Genomic DNA, 21,492 nt, shown 5'->3' on the forward strand with positions numbered 1-21,492 from the left:
AAAAAGCCCTGTCATTGAGGACGCAAATAACCAATGGTGTCACCACAGCCACCACAAACTTTTGAAGCCAAAGCCACTTTGACACCCTCAGTCATCACTGATGTGAATCACAGATGAAGAAGCTGCATCCCTGTGCACAACTGGAACCAGAGCCACCACACCCTGCCCAACTGGCACCCTTGGACCGATTTGCAAGTGAAGTTCTCCTATAGAAATTCACTCTAAAGTCTGAAAGAGGTGACTGCTCCATCAGATGTATCAACATTACCACAGACATCCAAGAAATGTACAAAAGCAAGAAAATATAAACCCACTAAAGGAACACAATAATTCTCAAGCAACTGGCCTCAAAGAAATGGAAATATACACATTGCCTGAAAACAAATTCAAAATAATAATCTGAAGCAAGCTCAATAAGATGTGAGAATACATTTAGACAATTTAACAAAATCAGAAAAAAAATTATATGAATGAGATTGAAAAATAGAGATCATTGGATCATTGAAAATAATTAAACAGAAATCATGAAGCTAAAGAATTCAATGAATTAAATAAAAAATATGTTAGAACTTTGACAGATGACTACATCAAACAGAAAAAAAGATATTCCATGTCTTGGGCATTTTATCTTGTTTTTCCATGAGCTCACGTTAACTATTTTAATAAGAACACAACGTACAAGATGTGGCTTACTTACCAACTTTCCCTTGCATCACACAAGGAGGCACATGATAACAGTTTATTCCAATTTTGGCAATGATTTCTTTGATCAGTTAATTAAGGTGATGCTACCTACTGAATGTTTATGTTTTCCCCAAATTCATATGTTAAAATTCTAACCCCTAGGGTGATGATATTAAAAAGTGGGGCCTTTGGGAGGTGATTAGGTAACAAAGGTGGAGTCCTGATGAGTGAAATTGGTGCTCTTGTTAAAGAGACCCCCACGCTAGGTGCAGTGGCTCACATCTGTAATCCCAGCACTTTGGGAGACTGAGGTGGGTGGATCACCTGAGGTCAGGAGTTCGAGACCAGCCTGAAGTTGGTCAGAGTTCAACATGAACCCTGTTTCTACTAAAAATACAAAAAATTAGCCAGGTGCTGTAGTGAGTGACTGGAATCTCAGCTACTCAGTAGCCTGAGGCAGGATAATTGCTTGAACCTGGAGGCAGAGGTTGCGGTGAGCTGAGATCACACCATCGCTCTCCAGCCTGGACAACAAGAGTGAAACTCTGTCTCAAAAAACAAACAAACAAAACGAAACCAAAAAAAACCCAGAGAGCTCTCTCATTCCTTTCTACCATGTGAAGACACAGCGAGAATACAGCCATCCTTGAATCAGAAATTTGGCCCTCATCAGACATGAGGAGATGCCAGTACTTAGATGTCAGATGCCTCTGCCTGCAGAATAGTGAGAAATAAATATTTGTTGTTTCAGCTACCTAGTTGATGGTATTTTTGTTATAACAGTCTGAACGAAGATAGGTGATAGTCACATGCTATCTTCATTTTAAAGGTATATGTTTAACTTCATAACTAAAAAGTAATCAGTAGGCTGATACTTTTAAGACCATGTGAATATTATGTTTCCAAATGTGTTTTCACTTGATGGTTTTCACATGCATTAAATTTGTCATTTCATCCTCTCTTCTCAGCCTACATGTCTTAGTCTATTTTATTACTCAAGTTACAACTGAAGGACAGAAACTCGGATATCAAGCTATAAATATTCTGCATTTCCTGGGAACACATAATTGTAGCAAACTCTTAGATAAATTGATCCTAATTATGTGTCATTGTTCATTATTCATGAGGAAGTTAGCCTTGATCTTATGTCAGTTCATGGCATAATTTGAGCCATCTATATAGCCTAGGTAACTCAGTGTTTCCCCATGTAGCTGAGGTGCTAAGTGTAGGTATTAACCTATTCAGAGCACCATAAACCTTGTCAAAACCACAAACCTGCAATCTCTTTATTAGTTGACCCAAAATAACAATTTGGACAGAGATGTTTCAAGACACTTTCAGATATAAACTATTAAATATACCAAATAATGTATGAGACACAAATAGAAAGGAATGGATCTGAGTCTATTCTTCATATAACAAATAAGGTTTTATCTTGTTAGAAACATGGACATGCCTGCAGAGATCAATCAGAGCCAGAGGACTCTTTCTAGCTGTTGTTTCCTCCTCCTCACAAAGAACCTGCACACTTCACTTCTACTTAATTGTCAGTCTGAGGACAGCATTTCCTCCTTTCTTTCTTTCATACATCCTTCTTTTCCTCCATTATAGGAAGAAACTTCTCGTGTATGTATGAGAAGTTACAGTCACTTTCATGAAGTAGCTTATGCTGATATTAGTCCTTCCTTCTCCGAATCCCTTAAATGGTGAAATAGTTGCCAAGCTGTGTTTTCAGCTGAAGACTCCTGTTGCCCAATACTAATTTATTCACTGGAGATTACAAGGAAAATTAAAATTCTTACAAGCACAAAATTTTTTCTTCTCAATTCCAACCATTTAGGACTTTCTTAGTTCTTTTCTTAAGATAATATATGCAAAGGGAGAGATAAGTGAAGGAGATAGAGGAATATACTAAGGGAGAAGGGAAAAGGAGATGTTATTTACTCACTTCTAGTTTTTGTTTTCTAGCAATCCAAAGAATAACATCTCACTACAGATTTTATGGTAAGTGCTTCAGAAAGATGTATCAGAAGAGTTCCTAGTGTATGGGGTATGAGAGGTGTCATGGAATGGGGGAGATAACATGATAATTAAGAGAAGCACAGATGTCCTTAGGAAATAGAAGATGCCCCTGGTCTTGAAGGAGAGAGTTGGAGAGTGGGAAATGAAAACTGAGATGCAGATGGGACCTAGGAAACGGAGCTAGCTAGGAAACAAAAGCCCAAATAATTGTTTTGGGTCCAAAGAGTTAAGGCCTTCTTATTCTGTAAGGAGAGATCCTTGGAACTAGAAAGGCCAGAGAGACAGACTTGCCCACAGACCTGCAGGAACAAGAGGTAGTTTGTGGAGAATGTGCACAGAGAGTTGTATGTATACTTAGAAGAACACCAGAATTTCTCTACAATGCCCTTGTTGTCAAACATGAACATCTGTTTTTGAGCTCTGCCATGGGAACTTGGGATAACTAGATGACCTTTCAGCACGATAGGACCTAGTAATAGGAAATTAACTTGAGTGCCATCAGCAAGTAGTGGAATAGGAGCCTTAGGCCTTCATTTCCCCATAGAGAGACTGACTTGACAACAATGAATGAACTACATTGCCTTTGTGAGAACTCCAGAAACTAGTTAGGAAGTTGCAGCACCTCAGGTGAGTGCAAAGCCGGGAAAAGATGCGTCAAAATGAGCAGAAAATGTTGTTGCAGTTTACTCATCCCAGCCACTGTCTCACCCTGGCACAAGGCGACTTGATCTACAGAAAACATTAAAGTCCCAGATTCTCCTTTAGAGAAGCAAGAGGAGTAGACCGTGAGTTCAGGATTCTGGGGGTTTTTTGGGTTGTAGGGGGTGAGGCAGGGGGGTTGTCCAAGACACTGGTTTCTGTCTTGTGGAGTGCAGAGTTGAATGCCATGTTGTGAGCCTCTGAGAGCAAAGGCAAACACCCTGTTTCAGCACTAGGGAGATTGCAGTATTGCAGGCAGACACCAGGGGAAGAAAGAGGAAGAAGCAGGCAAAATTCTTTTACTAGAAAATTACACACACACACCCAGAAAAAGTTTGAAGGGCCCTCTAGAATCTCTAGCTATGCTAATCAGTAAAGGTCTTCTACTACATGAGGTCAGTTTGTAATGACTGGAGAAGGTCGGTGATTTTTTTTCAAATACCCAATTCACAATGAAAGAGCACAAGACATGCAGAGAAGCAAGAAAACATGGCCCAACAAAAGGAACACAATAAATCTCCAGAAACTAACTTTAAAGTATTAAAATATTGGCTAGGCGCTGTGGCTCACACCTGTAATCCCAGCACTTTAGGGGACGGAGGCAAGCAGATCATCAGGTCAGGAGTTCAAGACCAGCCTGGCCAACATAGTGAAACCCCATCTCTACTAAAAATACAAAAATTAGCTGGGTGTGGTGGCAGGCGCCTGTAATCCCAACTACTTGGGAGGCTGAGGCAGAATTGCTTGAATCCAGGAGGCAGAGGTTGCAGTGAACTTAGATTGTGCCACTGCACTCCAGCCTGGGCGACAGAGCAAGACTCCGTCTGAAAAAAAAAAAAAAGAAAGAAAGAAGGAAGGAAGGAAGGAAAAGAAAGAAATATCTATGAGTTGCATGATCTTGTAAAGATATTTGTACACTCATATTTATTGTGGCATTATTCATAATAGCCAGAGGTGGAAGCAACCCAAATGTCCATCAATGGATAAATAAAGAAAATGTAGTATAGATCTACAATGAAACATTCATCAGCCTTACAAAAGAAGGAAATCCTATCATGTACTACAAGACGGATGAAACTTGGAGATTTCATGCTAGTAAAATAAGCCATCACAAAAAGACAAATACTCTATGATTCCTCTCATATGAGGAATCCAAAGTAGACACAGAGCGAATAGGGAACCGAAAGTAGGACGGTGGTTCCCAGGGACTAGGAGCAGGAAGCAGAGGGGTAGTTGTTCAAGGCGTATAGAGTTTCAGTTTTGCAAGATGAGAAAGTTCTAGAGGTCTGTTCATTATGTTCACAATGTGAACATAATGAATACTAGTGATCTGTACACTAAAAAGTGGCTAAGATAATGAATTATATGTGTTTTATATCACAATTTAAAATTTTAACAAAAGTTTAGAAATTGATTTAAAGAAAATACTGTTTTGTTTCTCACACACCTGCCTTTACACAGAACACACAAAAAGCCTTTTGCTCCTAGGTCAGTGGTTCTCAACATGGATGTGAGGGGATTTTGTTCTCCCGCCATCAAGAGACATTTGACAATATCTGATGATGTTTCTGGTTGTTACACACAGGGTGGGGTTGTGCTGGCATAGGCCAGGGAGTCGGCTGAGCATCCTACAGTGCCCAGGATAACCGCCTACCACAAACAATTACCCAGTCCGAAAGGGCATTGCAGCTTATTTGAGTAACATGTCCTAGATTATTAATCAGAATGTGTTATCGACATATCAGTGTTTTCCCTTCTAGTTAGGTTGGTAGAGTTCAGACTCTGGAAAAAACTGAGAATGTAAAAGGCTGAATGAATGTAAGCTGAAAGACAAGAGAGGAGTTTTGTTAGGAGCTTACTGAAGCCAAAACAGAAAAAAAGGAGGAGGCTGGGAGAGGAAGACAGTCAACAGACCACTTTTAGGCCATAATTCTGTAGGGTTCTGAGCTAAGCACCTTACATGTGTTGTCTCACATAATCCTTAAAACTCAGAAATCATTTTAAATTAAATAACACAGAGAGGAAAACAGAGTGGAGAGGGAGTCTTTGCTTGGATAGATAACTCTAACTGGTTTATTAACACATTCCTCTGAAGGGAAATGGGGTGTGATCGCTCCTGAAGAGGCTGGGCTCCTTCTTAATCAAAGCTCAGGAGGAGAGCTGCACTCCACTATTTCATAAGTGCTGTGACAGTGACAGAGATGCAGAGCACCCATAGGAAACACAGCTGGCACTCCGCAAAGGAGGAAGGGGCACCAGGAGCTCAGATGAGCGAGGTTGGAAGTGATTCTGCCCATCTCCCCAGGCTTTCTGGGTAAATTCACTCCCCCTCTCAGATTTATTGTTAGAAATTAAGATAAGCCAATTATATTTTGTAATGTCTGGGTCATTCAGACCCTGGGAACTAATCCAGCCTTCTAAATGGTGCTTGGTAACTCCTTTCTTCAACAGAAGAGTTATGTGTGGAATTAAGTTCAGAACCCATGGCCCTCTGAAGTGACAGTGATGGGGTTCAGGTTGTGTTTCTGGGTTCATTCTGCCAGCTCCCTGACCCCGCCAAAAAAAAAGGGGAAGGGAGCCTTGCAGGGTGGGGCTTTGCCATTGTTCTGTCTGGCTCTGGTTTCCTTGCCTGATACATTAAAGTCAGCTTCCAAAGAACGCCACCGAACGGTTTGAAGGGGCACAGTGGCTCTGTCCTCGCAAAACCAGCCCACATATGAGTTTGCTGAATTCATTTAGGTCCTGCTGAGTCGTTCCCATTTGTTCTTCTCTGTTTCAAAACATCCCTAGAAGGGCCCAGCCTTTCCGGGGGGCAAAGATCTGTTGTTAGAGAAAGAGTAGCCAGAGGAGGAGGGTGACTTTAGGGTGGGCAGCAGTTGGGAAGGAGGGTTGAAAGGCTGCTTTCAGCTTGCCAAGAGCTTGAGGAATTAGAAAAAAACAAACAAACTACACAGATATGCATATATATAAATTTTTTAAAGATTTTTTATGTTCTATATTATCATTATTAGTTATATATTATTGAATGTTCCTTAAAAATATAATCATTATTGCTGTTATTATTATTATGGTTAGTTGTATACAATGGAATATTGTTGTTTGTGTTTATTATGATTACTAGCAATATTGCTATTATTAGTTACATATTATTGAATGCCTCAAAGCAGCATAGGCTTTTTATAAATATTTTTGCTCATCTTTGTGACAATTCTCCAGCGTTGGTATTGCTCCTCTATTTAACAGATTAGAAAAATGAGGCTCTAAGACCAGACTGGCCTAATAACAGGTAACTTGTACATCTCTAAGTGGCAGTTCACACATAAATCTCTGTGATTCATGAATTCTCCCAGTCATAAGTTGTTTCTTTTAATGATTTTTGTGAAGTTGCTAGAAGTTTACAGAAAGGAAGTGCAGGCACATTTCACAAATCTACAATCTGTAAGTATCACATCCTGTATAGCTGCAAACACTGGAATAAGGAAGGGTGGATGACTTTCGGAAGACGAAGGTATGTAGAAAGCATTGGTGGGATGGTCTGAGAACCCAGAGTTAAACCTCTTGGGAGCTTCTGAAGACTCAGCTGGAACCAAGGGGCACAGGTAAGTAATGCTGAAAGACTTTTCTCATCTCACCATTTCCTTGCTGTGACCTCATTAGAGGAGTAACTTGACTTGAAACTCCTTGACAGCAGTTAAGAGACACTAGAGCATTTTGAAAATAGAGTGGGCAAATGGAAGGAGCATCTGTTTTTAACTCTGTTTCTGCTGTATTCTTATTGCATGAACTCAGTGAGTCACTTACCTAAGGTTGTGTAATTAACAGGAGAAGAGCTCTGGTCTCTTCAAATGTTTTTGGACCATTTGTAAACCAGGCAATCTGTGGGCTGAGAATGGTGCCGTGAAAAGGGATCCAAGTGAGCTCAGCAACAAATATCACAGCCTATTGGTCTTTATGCTAAAAAGTGGGGAGGATCAAGGACACGAACCTATGTGAGATGACTCCAAGACTTGTTTTCATACCACTGCATGCAGCTGCTTTTTCAGCCTGAGTAAACAGGCTGGCATTGCCAGGTGTAAAAGCAGGAAGAGGTAGAATGATGTAGAGATTTACGCAGAGGCTTCACACTCAAGGAAAGCTGGGATCCAAGACTGGCTTTAGAGCTTCCCAGCTGTGTGAACAGGGTTGAACAATAAGGGTAACTGCAAATATTTCTTCATCATTAATTTTAGGCCATGCATTTATACAACATGTATACTATTTGTGTTCATAGCTTAAACTTTCTTTGAATTTTCTTATTTATTACATGTTTTTACTAACTTAGATGCAAAGCTGTTGTAAGGATTGAAAGAACTCCAGGATAAACTAAAAACATGTCTAGTAAAATATGATAAACATATCTAAGATGAATGCTAATAAATAGTATGATTAGACAAAAAATAAATAAGCAGAGTTCATTTATTAGTCTCAAAATTCATCAAATATATGGCAATACAGTCATTGTCAGTAGGACTGGGGAAAGGGAGATTGTTGCATTTTGCAAATTTTGTGTGACCATTTGATTCTGGACATTGGGCCTCTCAAAATTGATGTTGCTGCCACCCTGTGATGTGTTTATTATCTGTAATGGACTGTGTCAAACATGATGGAAAAATCCTCATGAAACCAAGGTTGTGTGGTTTTCACTGTTCTATACTATCAGTTTCTTTCTCTAATGGACAGGCTAAGCCTGGACTAAATGGTAGACTGACTTACAGTTTTTGGAGCCAGAACCAGGGAGCTCTGTACTTTTTAAGAGCTAAATCTATTTTTTCTTCCATAGTTGGCAGCACCATCATGACATCACAACCTGTTCCCAATAAGACCATCATAGTGCTCCCATCAAATGTCATCAACTTCTCCCAAGCAGAGAAACCTGCAGCCACCAACCAGGGGCAGGATAGCCTGAAAAAATATCTACAGGCAGAAGTCAAAGTTATTGGGGTAAATTTAATTCAGGACGTGTTGGAGGTGGGTTGGGGGAAGTTCCAAGGGATGATGTGTATCTTGGGACTGGGTAGCTGTTGTGAGTGTAGAGACTCTTAGACCCTTCATTTTTGCCAGAGCGAGTCCAGGGTAGAAACCACTTGGAGAAAACGATTGCAGAACTTTTCCATAAGAGGTTGTCTTAAAATGTTTTTTTCCCTTATTCTGAATATGGGAATTGATTTTCTGTTGTTGTTTTTGTGTTTTTACAACACAGTACTTCTCTAATTTTCTTTTACAAAAGTAGTGGTGGTAAATAATTACGTATTTTATATAAATGTGTGTATATATACACATAAATATATACATATCTATAATATGTAATTATATAATATATATACATATATATATATGTATTTCACAATTGTGTGCTTAATAATTAACACTGATTTTTGCAAAGAATTTTCCCCTCACTGCAAATTACAGAAAAAATACACCTCATTTTCCTCTTTTCTCCTTACCTTTTTGAGAACGGAAATGATATTCACCTTTGGTTTGTCTGTCTTTCCTCTCATCCAGAATTTATGAAAGAAGCTGTATTGCATGAAGGAAGGAGAGAAAGAAGGGATATGTATTGGACTGGGAGGGAAATACAGAGTTTTGGTTTCTAGAATTGCCTCTGCACTTATATGATCTGAGGTGGGGCCCTCTGTCTGACTGGGTTTCAGGACCTGGTGGGACTGGTTTCTTTGCCTCATGTACAATTGTGGGTTTCTATGAGGCTCATGTTACATAAGGTCTAGAAAACTTCTTGGTAAATGATAATAGAGCTGTAATCTCTGAGGTGAATGCCAGGAAGGAAACTGCCTCCTAAGACAGAGCTTCAGTTATACATGAGACCATGCAGTATTTGGTTTCTGTTCCTGTGTTAGTTTGCTAAGGGTGATGGCCTCTAAATGATGAGAACACATGGACACATAGAAGGGAACAATGCACACTGGGGCCTTTCGGAGGGTGGAGGGTGGGAGGAGGGAGAGGATCAGGAAAAGCAACTAATGGGTACTAGGCTTAATACCTGGGTGATTAAATAATCTGTACAACAAACCCTCATGATGCAAGTTTACCTATATAAAGATCTGCACTTGTACCCTTGAACTTAAAAGTTTAAAAAAAAAAAAAAAAGAGCTTCCAGAACTTCAGTTACAGGGTTGTGGACTGCAGTTTCCAAGAAGGTGACCAGAGAGGGCCAAGCTCCATGTCCAGTGAAGTCTGGGGGATGAGGGGAGGGACTTCTGCACTGCCAATACTGCAGAGAATGTGGGGCTTTCAGGCACCCCTGTTTCCAGAAAGGTAGAAAGACAATCCACTAGTCATGGACTCAGAGGTCCTGAGAGCTGGGAAAGAAGATCCCAGCAGCTGCTGTGAGCTAGAAGCAGGGGTCATGAGCAGACCAGGGCCTGAGAGGCAGAAATGCCAGAAACCTTGCTGAGCACCTGCTAGACACCCGAGACTGTGGCTTCTGTGGCAGAGCAGCACACCCTCCAGGATGTCTTTTTATATTTCTCACTCCAGAGTTTCCACAGGGTTTGTATCCTTGGGATCTTGCAGAAAGTGATAATATATTAGCACTGTGGGAGAGGCAAAAAGGCTCAGTCTTTACAAATGCTGGCTTTAATCCTCAATTTCCCTTTCTCTTCCCACAGACTATCCAGATCTTGTGTGGCATAAAGGTGTTGAGCTTGGGGATTATTTTGGCATCTGCCTCTTTCACTCCAAATTTTAATCAAGTGATTTCTACGCTGCTGAAGTCCGCTTACCCATTCATAGGACCCTTGTGTGTGAGTAGAGTTTCTGAGGAGGGCAGGATGGAGCGAAGATGGGAGGAAGATGCTAATAGCTTAGACTTTCCACCTGCCATATTGCTGGGTTTGATCTGCCAGAACCAAGGAGTCAATGGTGAAACTTGTTCTCCTGTGTGTGTAGTTCTGGGAGGATTGAGTAGGGTAGAATGACAGGAGTTGTCTGATTTCAGATCAATTTCTTGTCAGACTCAAATAAGCATTTCTCTTGAAAATCATCTTATTTTTCATCTTATCATCTTGAGCTATGATGAAGCTAGTGACTTCTCTCCAGATTTAGGGGGAAAAAATCCATGAATTAGGATTAAGTTGGGAAAGAATGTTTTATAAAAAAAAAAAAAAAAAAAAAAAAAAAAAGAGTGTCAATGGAAGACATCATACACTCACAGAGAAACCACACTGTGATCCCCCCATGCTTATGGGGATCATGGAGGAAGGAGAACTTACATTGCTGAGCATTTTGAAAATACTTTTACTGCACTGACTGACTCCCAGGGAAGGCTGAGTAGATATCTACACCTCAGTGATGGCCTGGAAATTCCTCTGAAATAGCTGCAGGTCTGGGGTTTCAAAAGGACTTAATAGTCCTTTTCTCAGAGAACTGCTTCCTCTTGGATTGATGCTTTCTCATAATTAAGCTTCTCTTTCATAGATGTTTTTTCCTTCAGTTCAGTAGCTATTTGTTTTTCTTACATTTGCTTATTTGATGCACCAAGAAGTCCACCTTTTTGTGTGTCTTGTCTATTTTTCTTCTCTTATTAACTAAACTTACATTTGGATTTGGATTTCACCAGCTTTCCCCAAATGACCTTTTTCGGTTCCAACATCCATGCAAGGCTACTACATTACACTATGTTATATTTCATCATGATGATTTCTCGGGCTCCTCTAGGCTTTCTCAGATTTTCCTTTTCCTTGAGGACTTTGATAGTTTTGGGTAGTGCTGGCTGAGATTTGTATAGAATGTTCCTATACATTTGGGTTTGTTTGATTTTTTTGATGTTTGAACTAGGTAAAGCACCATTTCGTCAAGTCGTAGCAAGGGTCATGCTACCAATATAATGTCACTGCCACAATTAACCTTAATCATGTGGTTAGGGTAGTATTTCCAGGTTTCTCCTCTGTAAAATTACTACTGTTTTTTCTCCTCTTTCTATACTCTTTCAAAACAAGTCACTAAGCACAGTCCACCACTGGAGAGGCATCTAGTCCATTTTTTTTTAAAGACTTGCCATTTGTTTATAAAGACACATAACTAACTGCCTGGGTCACAGAAATCATAACTTTTCTTTGGATTTTGCCCCTCCTTTTTTTTTAACTGTCAAAGAATTGTCTGTTTCTTAATGGCTCTAAATTCATTAGGTCACGAATACTTTAAAGGATGAAAACAATGTCTGATTTTTTAAACACAGCCTTGAAGGATTTCTGCCATTCATTCTTGTCTTTCCATCTCTTCTCATTGACCATTTTACCTTAAGCTAGGGTGCCAGCAATGTAAGATTCATGTCTCTGACCTCCCATATCTGTTAACTTCTCCCATCTTTTACTTTCTTTTTAAAGAACCTAATGGCAACACTTCTCTATCTCTTCCAAAAAATTGAAGAGGAAGGAATACTTTCAAACTCACTTTATAAAGGCCAGCATTACCCTAATACCAAAGCCAGACAAGAACATTACAAGAAAACTATAGGTCAATATCCCTAATGAACATTGATGCAAAAATATTCAACAAAATACCAGCAAACTGAATTCAACCGCATATTAGAAGGATCATTCACCATGATAAAGTGATATTTATTCCAGGGGTGCAAGAATGGTTCAACCTACATGCCAAGTACCAGCTTAGTTGGGAGACCCCACCCAGGTGGCATTTAAGGTAATGAGAGGCAGACACCCACATAGAACAACACAGTGGATCTACCGGGGGGGCCAGCAGCCTCTCAAGCTGAAAGCCTCAGCATTCCAGGCTGAAGGCCCTGAGCAGATCCTCATCCATGTATTTATTCTCTCTTGAACAGGTGATTCTTATTAATAAACAGGTGTTCTGAATTTACTCATAACTCAAAAATATACCAAGTAGGCAGCTGTTACCCACCTCCCACTAATTGCAAACTAAAAGGTATTCTCCACAAGGGAGAGGGTAAACTTAATGTTTCTCAACACCTATATAAATCAATAAATGTGATATATCGCATCAATATAATGAAGGACAATACCCACATGATTCCCCCAATTCTTTTCTCTTTTAATACTATTGCTTTTATGTTCTTTTCTAGAGAACATCTTACACCAAAATTGCCTCATTTTTATTAAGAAAACAAAATTATTTCCTGGCTTTTAAGGTCTTCGTTTTGTTTATTGGATATATTTCTGCTATCTTTTTTTTCTGATACTATCTGAATGTTATATGGGAAAAAGAGACAAATCTATGTCTTTAAATGATTCTTACCTTATTGATTCATGATAGTCTTTCTCACGACAGTTTTCTATGAACATTGTGATAGTGACATCACAGTTACTCTGCACGTAAAAACTGACCTGATTATTTTCTCTTTTATCTTAGTTTATCATCGCTGGCTCTCTATCAATCACCACAGAGAAACGGTTAACCATGTCTTTGGTGAGTTTGAGAACTATAACTCACAATCGAATGGATCAAAATAAAACTTAGACAGGACTCATTAAGGCCAGTCTTTCTACTTTCAAAAGCTGAAAACTCAGTTGCAGAGCAGTTTGTTGTTGGAATTAGGAGCTGGGCCTGGATCCTCTGTATCCTTGTTGAGAGCACATTTCTCCAATTATTGTACATCAAAGTCTGCATTCAGAGAATTACAATATTCCCTCTGCCCATGCCGAAGAATGTGTCACAGAAAAATTGTGCTTGTTTATGATGTCCTTTTGTGATAATTGGCCTTCAAATTCAGGTTTTCAATGGCAAGGAAGCTGACAATGTTATAAAGAGGTCTATTTGTTGGGTTTCACTGTTTAAGCCCAGGTGTTACAACCTTTAAAAAAAATGAGTTGAAGTGTTGTTCCTGTGAAGTATCCAAAGTAGGCTACTACATAATACACAGAGGTGTACACAGAGGCTGCTACATTACGCTACATTACATTTAGTCCTGAGGTCTCGTCAGGCTCCTCTAGACTTTCTCAGATTTTCCTTTTCCTTGAGGACTTCAATAATTTTGGGTAGTGCTGGCTGAGTGTATTCTTTCATGTATCTCACCAGAAGTGTTATTTTGTTTGTGTATAAATTCTAGCACCCTAAAAAGTTGTCCTTAGTCAACTTTACCTGTTTTTAATCCCTTATTCCAGCAAAAACTAGAGTTGGAAGTGGCAGAGAGAGAAAGGCTGGATTATGGGGAGCATTTCTTGTCTTTAAAGTTTCATTAAGTCTTCAATCAATCTGTTATCCCTCAAGGGGTTGATATTGGCGATTATGTGAGAGGATGTCATATAATGCAATTGCACAGAAACTCAATTTGAAGTCTCTGACTATAATAATCTCCCAAAGGAAGCAAGGAAGTGAGAGAGAGTGCTCAGAAAAAAAAAATGCCAATTCTTTCTTTTTCTCATCAGTATTTAGATATCATTATTTGGAACCCTCAGTTAGACTCCACACGACTAACTAGATCTGTGCTGTTCAATGTAAGTTTCTATGATGATGGAAATGAAATGTAACTTTCTATAATGATGAAAATGCACCACAGTTGTACGTACAATATTGCCATCACATGTGGCTATCAATGGTGTGAAATCTAGATAGTGCAACTGAATAAAAATTTCACTTAATTTTACTTTAAATATAAATAGTCAGTGTGACTATTGGCAACAATACTGAGTATAGCCTGGCACAAGGGTATTGTTTCCAAACTTCTAGGAGGAACTATCTTGGCCTCTTACCCCAGAGAACAATCCCACAGTGAATGGGCAGGAAGCTCAAGGATGCAGGATATGGTCTCAGGGTGGGCTCAGACTCACCAGAGACATCCAGGCTTTAGTGAGTTCCCCTCTTGTCACACATTGTACCAGCCCTTTCTGAGATTGCAGAAGAGTGCCGTCTCAAGGCGAATCTAGCTTATTCTAAGAAATATATACTCTGGGTATCAGGACTACCACTGGCTACTAGGAGCCCCAGGAGTATACGCTTTAGTCATTATGTTGGGAAATCAGGGTCCCAAAGCATCAACTGGTGAGTTCCTAAAAGAAGAAGTGCCCATGTGGGATTAACTAGCACTCTACTGTACAGCTGTGGGGTGTGCCCTGGAGGCTGCCTACCTATAACTGTAGCTTTCAGAATGCTCTTAGCTCAATTCTCTTTTCTGTGTGAGTTTTAGTAGAAAGGAAGTCACTTCTGAGATGTTTATTTATTCCCTTCACTTCATCAATGTAGAAGTGAGAACCAGAGTGAGAAATAAAACCAAGGAACTGAGTATCCAAGGGAATAAGCTGAGACAGGCCTAGTACTGTGACCTCAATATTCTGACCTGCAGTCCAGACCTTTTTTTTCTACTTCTGCTGCCTTCCACACGTTATACCATCCTTGGGCCTGCACCTAGTCCTCTGTCTACAGCCATCCCATGCTGCCTTCTATGTGGCCAATCATATGCCCACCCAGGTTACAGGGCCTGCCTGAGACTTAGAACCACCCTCTCACTCATGTTTGAGAGGTGTGCTTTTGAGAGAGGAAATGGGCATGCAAGCGTGAACTATTAGGTTGATGCAAACATAATTGTGATTTTTCACATATGGCAAAACCACAATTACTTTTGCACCATGATAATAAATTATCTACTTTTTCTGTGTGGCTGATGCTTCCACCAAGGGTTTCTGAGTTGAGTAAGAGAAAAACTGCACCTGGTACATTGCCACCTTTGCTTTGGGTCATGCTCTCCTGGTAATGTTGCAAACAAAGCCTCATGCAGACCCTACTATCTGTCCCAGAGAAAGAATTTAAAAGAGTAACATTCTCTACCGCATCACTGAGGTCCCACTTAAGGGGAACTAGTTCATATATTCATTCATTCAGCCAAGATTTACCTCGGAGAATCCGAGATTTTTGCTGGGCACTGGAGAGGCATATAGCAACAAATGATCAACCCCAGACCTCCTGAGGAGACACATAAGGGAATAACTTAACAACTTAATGGCAAAGATGTATAAGAGAGATTCTGGCTCATTAGCATTTCTCTTTCAGGTACACGGCAGCCAGGCTGGAAGCATTCTGAGCGCTCTGTCTGCTCTCATGGGTTTCATTCTCCTGTCTGTCAACCTGGCTGCCTTAAATCCTGCCTTATTGCAGTGTGAGTTGGACAAAAATAATATGCCAACCAGCAGTTATTATTACCATTATGATCCACTTGATACCTCCTACTGCTATACAGCTAAAGCCAGTCTGACTGTAAGTATTTTTAGATGGGACGTTCTAATTTCATGAGGTAGTCAAAAGCCTTGATTTCTTGTTATTCCTTCTTTTGAAAATCTCTCTGTTGTTCTGGTTTGGGCATATAGGGGGAAGGCCAAGGTTATATTAATCTAAGGGGACTACATGGATGAGATTAAGGGGATTACATACTAATAGAGTAAAATTGAAAATGTTAAATAAGGTTGATGATGAAAAACTTTTAACTTATTGTTTGTAGAGTTTCTTAATTATCAAACTAATCCAATTTTGGAAAGTTAAAATATGAGTTTGTCAAATTGAGAATCTTGGTACATGGAATGGTGTATTAAGAATGGAAACAGAGCAGAAAGACCTAGATGATCAGAATATGCCAACAAGGAAACCTAGTATGTGTGTGTGGTAAGGAGTTTATTTGGTTTGAGAAGACACCAGATTCAATACTAAGAAAAAGAGAATAGGAAATATGGGGTTAGAAGGTAAGGGCTTCTCCTAATGATCACAATAACAAATAATACTGATCAGGTGAGAATGCGACATTATTGTTGCTTTTCGTTTTAGCTGAAAGAAGTATGATATATTAAATAAAGAGATAAGAAATAGAGGGAGACAGAGAGTGTAACTGAACGATTGCAGGAGAATTCAATCTCTTTGGAAGAAGAAAAATAAGGAAATTTGGCTAATAGAAATAGTATGTCAGAAGTTGAAAAATTAAGGAGCATGTGCATGGTCAGCAACACATTGTGAGGAAAACAGGCAACATAAGAGTAAAGCAGTTGCAGAATATTTATTGTCCTGTAATCATACAAATGAGATAAGACAAGAACTCAGCAAGAAGATGGATGGATAGAAAGGTCTGGTCACAGTCATGCTGGTACAGCACTCATTATAAAGTGGACCTTGCTCTCAAGGTAATGGTATAATGAGAAAAAGTACAAGTAAATGAGGCTGACAGTAATTAGTACAAATTAACACCTGGCACAGCCAATTTCTCCTTGGGAAAAATTCTGAAGACAAATTTCGGAGAAATTTGGGAGTGATAAAGTATAAATTCACAATGAGACAATTTTACATTGGAAATAAGAGAGATTCTGTTGATCTTGCTCGCTGGAACTATTTCTAAGGAATGGAAACAAGTTGTATCTTCTCTTTAACTATGTGAAAATGCCACAAAACAAAAGTTCATGTGGTCAAATTATTTCCTTTTATTATCAGATGGCCAGTTCTGCACAAAGAATGTCTCAGGATGGAAATGATAGAACCTATCCTTTTGAGTTGGTGTTGGTGATTAGCAACTCTGAAAGTTTACTACCTTCATTGTTTTTTCTAAGGCTTCCAGCCACCACAAAAAAAAAAAAAAAAGAAAGAAAGAAAGAAAGAAAAAAGAAAAAACAAAACAACAAAAACCAAGAACAAATCCAAAGGGGTTCAGATACCTAGACACATAGACACATAGATGGGGATGTCAATACTGAATTTTATGAAGGACTTGCACAGTCAAAACCTCCTTGATCCTCACAAATCTCTGAGAAAGAAATGTTAGTTTACGTATTTCATACATAAGGAAACAGGAGCTAGAGAAAGAGAGAGACTCGTCCAGGCTTACACAGCTACTAAGCAGTAAAGGTGAGGCTAGAATTAGAGCTGCTGATTCTCAGTCCTGGGAGTTATGGCACCACGTGGCTTTCTTACTGAGTGGACAATGTCATCAGAACTATCGATGTCTCAAAGAAGTAAGAAAGAAGTGTATGAAGTGGATTAGTTGATTTAGTTACTACTTATCTCCCTTTCTCCTCTCAAGGAAGTGAATGAGTGAAGGAGTTGAATTTAGACAATTGTGAGGTGTGGGAGGAGCAGTTTTGTTTTCCTGATGGTGTCCTTACTTCATTCTCTAATGGTTGAGGTGGTCTTCATCTCTATGGTCACCTCTCAACTAGGCATGAAGGCTTCGGCTGACCCAGATGCCACCAATTTTTTTATTTCTTGACTTTCAGGGAACTCTGTCTCTGATGCTGATTTGCACTGTGCTAGAATTCTGCCTAGCTGTGCTCACTTCTGTGCTGCGGTGGAAACAGGCTCACTTTGACTTCTCTGGGGTGAGTGTGCTGGCTGTACTCACGTAATCTTGTCTAGGTGTATCTTATCTCTACACTGCGTTGAGCTAGCTATGTCACCAAGAGTAGTGGAAGGATTGTTTGACAAAGGGCTTATATCCAAAATCTACAAAGAACTAAAAAAGATTTACGAGAAAAAAAACAAACAAACCCATTCAAAAGTGGACAAAGAATATGAACAGACACTTTTCAAAAGAAGACATAGAAAAGGCCAACAAACATATGAAAAAAAGCTCATCATCACTGGTCATTAGAGAAATGCAAATCAAAACTACATTGAGACACCATCTCATGCCAGCTAGAATGGCAATCATTAAAAAATCTGGAGACAACAGATGCTAAAGAGGATGTGGAGAAATAGGAACACTTTTACACTGTTGGTGGGAGTGTAAATTGGTTCAACCATTGTGGAAGACAGTGTGGTGATTCCTCAAGGACCTAGAAATAGAAAATCCATTTGACCCAGCAACCCCATTACTGGGTATATATCCAAAGGATTATAAATCTTTCCATTATAAGGACATATGCAAATGTATGTTCATTGCAGCACTTTTTACAATAGCAAAGACTTGGAACCAACCCAAATGCCCATCGATGATAGACTGGACAGGGAAAATATGGCACATATACACCATGGAATACTATGCAGCCACAAAAAATGATGAGTTTATGTCCTTTGTAGGGACATGGATGAACCTGGAAACCATCATCCTCAGCAAACTGTCACAAGAACAGAAAATCAAACAACACATGTTCTCACTCATAAGCGGGTGTTGAAGAATGAGAACACGTGGACATAGGGAGGGGAGCATCACACACTGAGATCTGTGAGGGGTGAACTAGGGAAGGGACAGTGGGGGATAGGGAGTTGGGGAGGGATAGCATAAGGAGAAATGCCAGATATAGGTGATGGAGATGGAAGCAGCAAACCACATCGCCATGTATGTACCTATGCAACAGTCCTGCATGTTCTTTACATGTACCCCAGAATCTAAAATGCAATTATATATATATATATATATATATATATATATATATGAAAAAAAGGAGTAGTAGAAGGAATATCAGCCAGCCATGAAATACACATGGAAGGTCATTTTCCTGGTAATGGAAGGCAGAGAAGGAAAGCAGATGGCAGTTGAGTAGCTGACAAGCTGAGAGTTCACTGGATATAAAAAAAGTTAAACATGAGAAATCAACTGGTTACATCTTCCCATTTTGTCAATGGAGGGAATGAGACTCTGGGAGGTCAAATGACTTGCCTGGCTTGCCTGCCATTATGCTATGAGTTCGTGCCTGTGCTGAGGACACTAGAACCTGGCTTGCCTCCCTCCTAAGCAGAAACAATTTCTGCCACAACCGCTAGTCTCTTGATTAGTATTGACTCGGTAAAGGGCATTTACACATGTGACTAGATCCAGTGAATGTCTTATGCTCTGCTTTTCCTCCTGGTGATCTTAAAATTCTTTTTCCTCTTAAAAGATATATTAAACATGTATTGTTGAATCAAATTCCATAGGATACCACCCCTATGGACTCATGGCTTTATTTAACTGAATTAAAAAGCCTTGGTTTCTCCAAAATTTTATTAGAGGAATAGAATGAATACTAGGGTGACAAATTGCAGTATTTGAAGAACCTAGTGATCTGCTCTACTTACCTTGGATTAACTAAGAATTCTATGTATACAGTTGGAGAAAATGGTATATGTACATCTATCTTGAACCTGAATGAAGTCTGAAGACCTAACATACTTTGTCTCTTCCAGAGTGTGCGTTTCCTACCTCACAGTTACATCAATAATTCTGGCATATCCTCAAAGATGACTCATGACCCTGGATATGAAGAACTATTGAATTCTTGATAACACAGAAAACCTAACCATTATCAAAAGGCAAACTTAAGTTTCCTAAATGTAAGCTTTTAAAGTAATGAACATTAAAAAAAAAAAAAAAAACATTATTTCACTATCATTTAAGGCATGTGTTCACTGGAGATCTCTTGATTTGCCTGACATTGACCCAGCAAAGGCACAGGCCTGCAAATTACCATTTACTAGACTAGTCAAATAGTCATAGACATTTCCCAGAAAACTAAGCAGGATGATGATTCCAAAAACACAGTGAAGCAAAGGATGCAACTTTTTTTTTACCCCTGAATTGTCAACAGGAGTTAACTGATTCGTTGTGGTGTTTAGACTCCTTTGTCATGGGTGCTAGTGTTTTATCGCATGTATTTTACTCGTCAGTGTATAAAGGCAAGACCCATATGATGAAGCCTCATGGTGTATGGAAGTAGCTAGCTTCAAAATAAAACCTTTGAGTGCATATTTCATTTTAATTCTTATTTTTTTGTTTTTTTCTTTAAATACAGAATAAGTCAATTATGACAGACATAAACCCAAATTTGAACTCCATTTTCTCCCCATCAAATAGTCAAACAAAACTAATGAGTGGACAAAAGCTAACCAGGAATATTTATCTGTTATGAAGCAACAACCAGTTCATTCTTATTTTCTTATTTCAGAAAAGACCAATTGTTTGTGTATAAATGTTAAGTCTTAGTGTACGCACGCATGTGCACGCGCACACACACACACACACACACACACAAAGGAAAGTATTTCGATTTTACATGAGCTCCATTTCTTTGAAAGATGTGGTCATGTTTCTCTGCTCTGAACCACTATACTCACTGTATCAGATATTTTGATAACCAGACCGTTTCTCCGCTGTTTTTTTCCAGTCTAAAACTGGACTGTCAGATTCTTTGATTTTAGCTTTATCTTCAAAATCTGTTTCATTATGGCCTCTCCCTGTCCTTTGCACCCGCCCCCCTACCCCACACTGCCACACACCATTTCTTTTGTTTATTTACCTATTGTGGGCATTCAACTTTTATTGATACTTATTGGATACCAGACACTATGTCAAATTAGGGAAACAGAGATGACAATGAAATTAGGGATGTATACGGGGCACTAACTATTTGAACACAGAGTAAAGCATACCTTCTTCTGACTAAAAGAATGTAGGGGATAAACACATGTGTTTGTGTGCATGTGTCAGGTGGGGAGAGAGAGCAAGTGAGAGTGAGACAGAGAGAGAGAGAGAGAGAGTCCTTTCTTTGAAAATCCACCTCCCCCCTAACAATCACACGATGCCACCTTCTGCCACACGAGAGGATTGTGACCCAGGACCCACAACTGGTGTATTCATCTACTGTACTCACACTCCAGCTTTGTTCCTCACCCCTGCCACCATACCTTCACCACCACCACAGTACTCTGGATACCAGAAGTTTTACTGATTATCCAGTCACACTTCTGGTCTTCAAAGTTCCCATGGGTATCTCTTCAGCTTTGACTTGTTTATCAGAGAAGGCATCCAGACCTTTAGGCAGCACTCAAAGCCACTTTTTATCCTAGGCTCAACCTCAATGCCACGTCAGTCATTGTGATATCTCTTCTTTCAAGTAGCAATGCCTCTCCAGCCCAAGTCAAATGAGAACGATGCCTGCCTTAAGATAGAAGTTGTATTGAGACAACATTTACAAAGCAGTTACCATTATATCTGGCACATGAACGATGCTCAGTGAACTTGAGTTTTACTGTCTGTTTACTTCCGTTTGGTTTCACTTCCATAGTCCAACTTTCCTTCCCCTTTCACTTCCATACTTTATGTCTAAAATTAATGTCAACACCAATACATCACTGAGATTTGGAATCTGATTATACTCATCAAATCTTTCA

The 21,492-nt window shown here is 39.5% G+C and overlaps 1 protein-coding gene across 1 annotated transcript; it reads left to right on the forward strand.

Moving 5' to 3' along the window:
- Window positions 1-6,759: 6,759 nt before the first annotated feature.
- On the forward strand, window positions 6,760-20,081 carry MS4A6A (membrane spanning 4-domains A6A). Its single transcript, XM_032283302.1, is given in 8 exon segments — window positions 6,760-6,802; window positions 6,805-6,843; window positions 8,225-8,385; window positions 10,071-10,205; window positions 12,790-12,846; window positions 15,424-15,627; window positions 17,622-17,723; window positions 19,510-20,081. Coding segments are annotated over 8 exon segments (822 nt in total). The 5' UTR covers window positions 6,760-6,774; the 3' UTR covers window positions 19,606-20,081.
- The last annotated feature ends 1,411 nt before the right edge of the window (window positions 20,082-21,492 follow it).

The sequence above is a fragment of the Sapajus apella genome, unplaced genomic scaffold (assembly GCF_009761245.1).
Source record: "Sapajus apella isolate SASKATOON/1434 unplaced genomic scaffold, GSC_monkey_1.0 scaffold14, whole genome shotgun sequence".
Taxonomy (NCBI): Eukaryota; Metazoa; Chordata; class Mammalia; order Primates; family Cebidae; genus Sapajus; species Sapajus apella.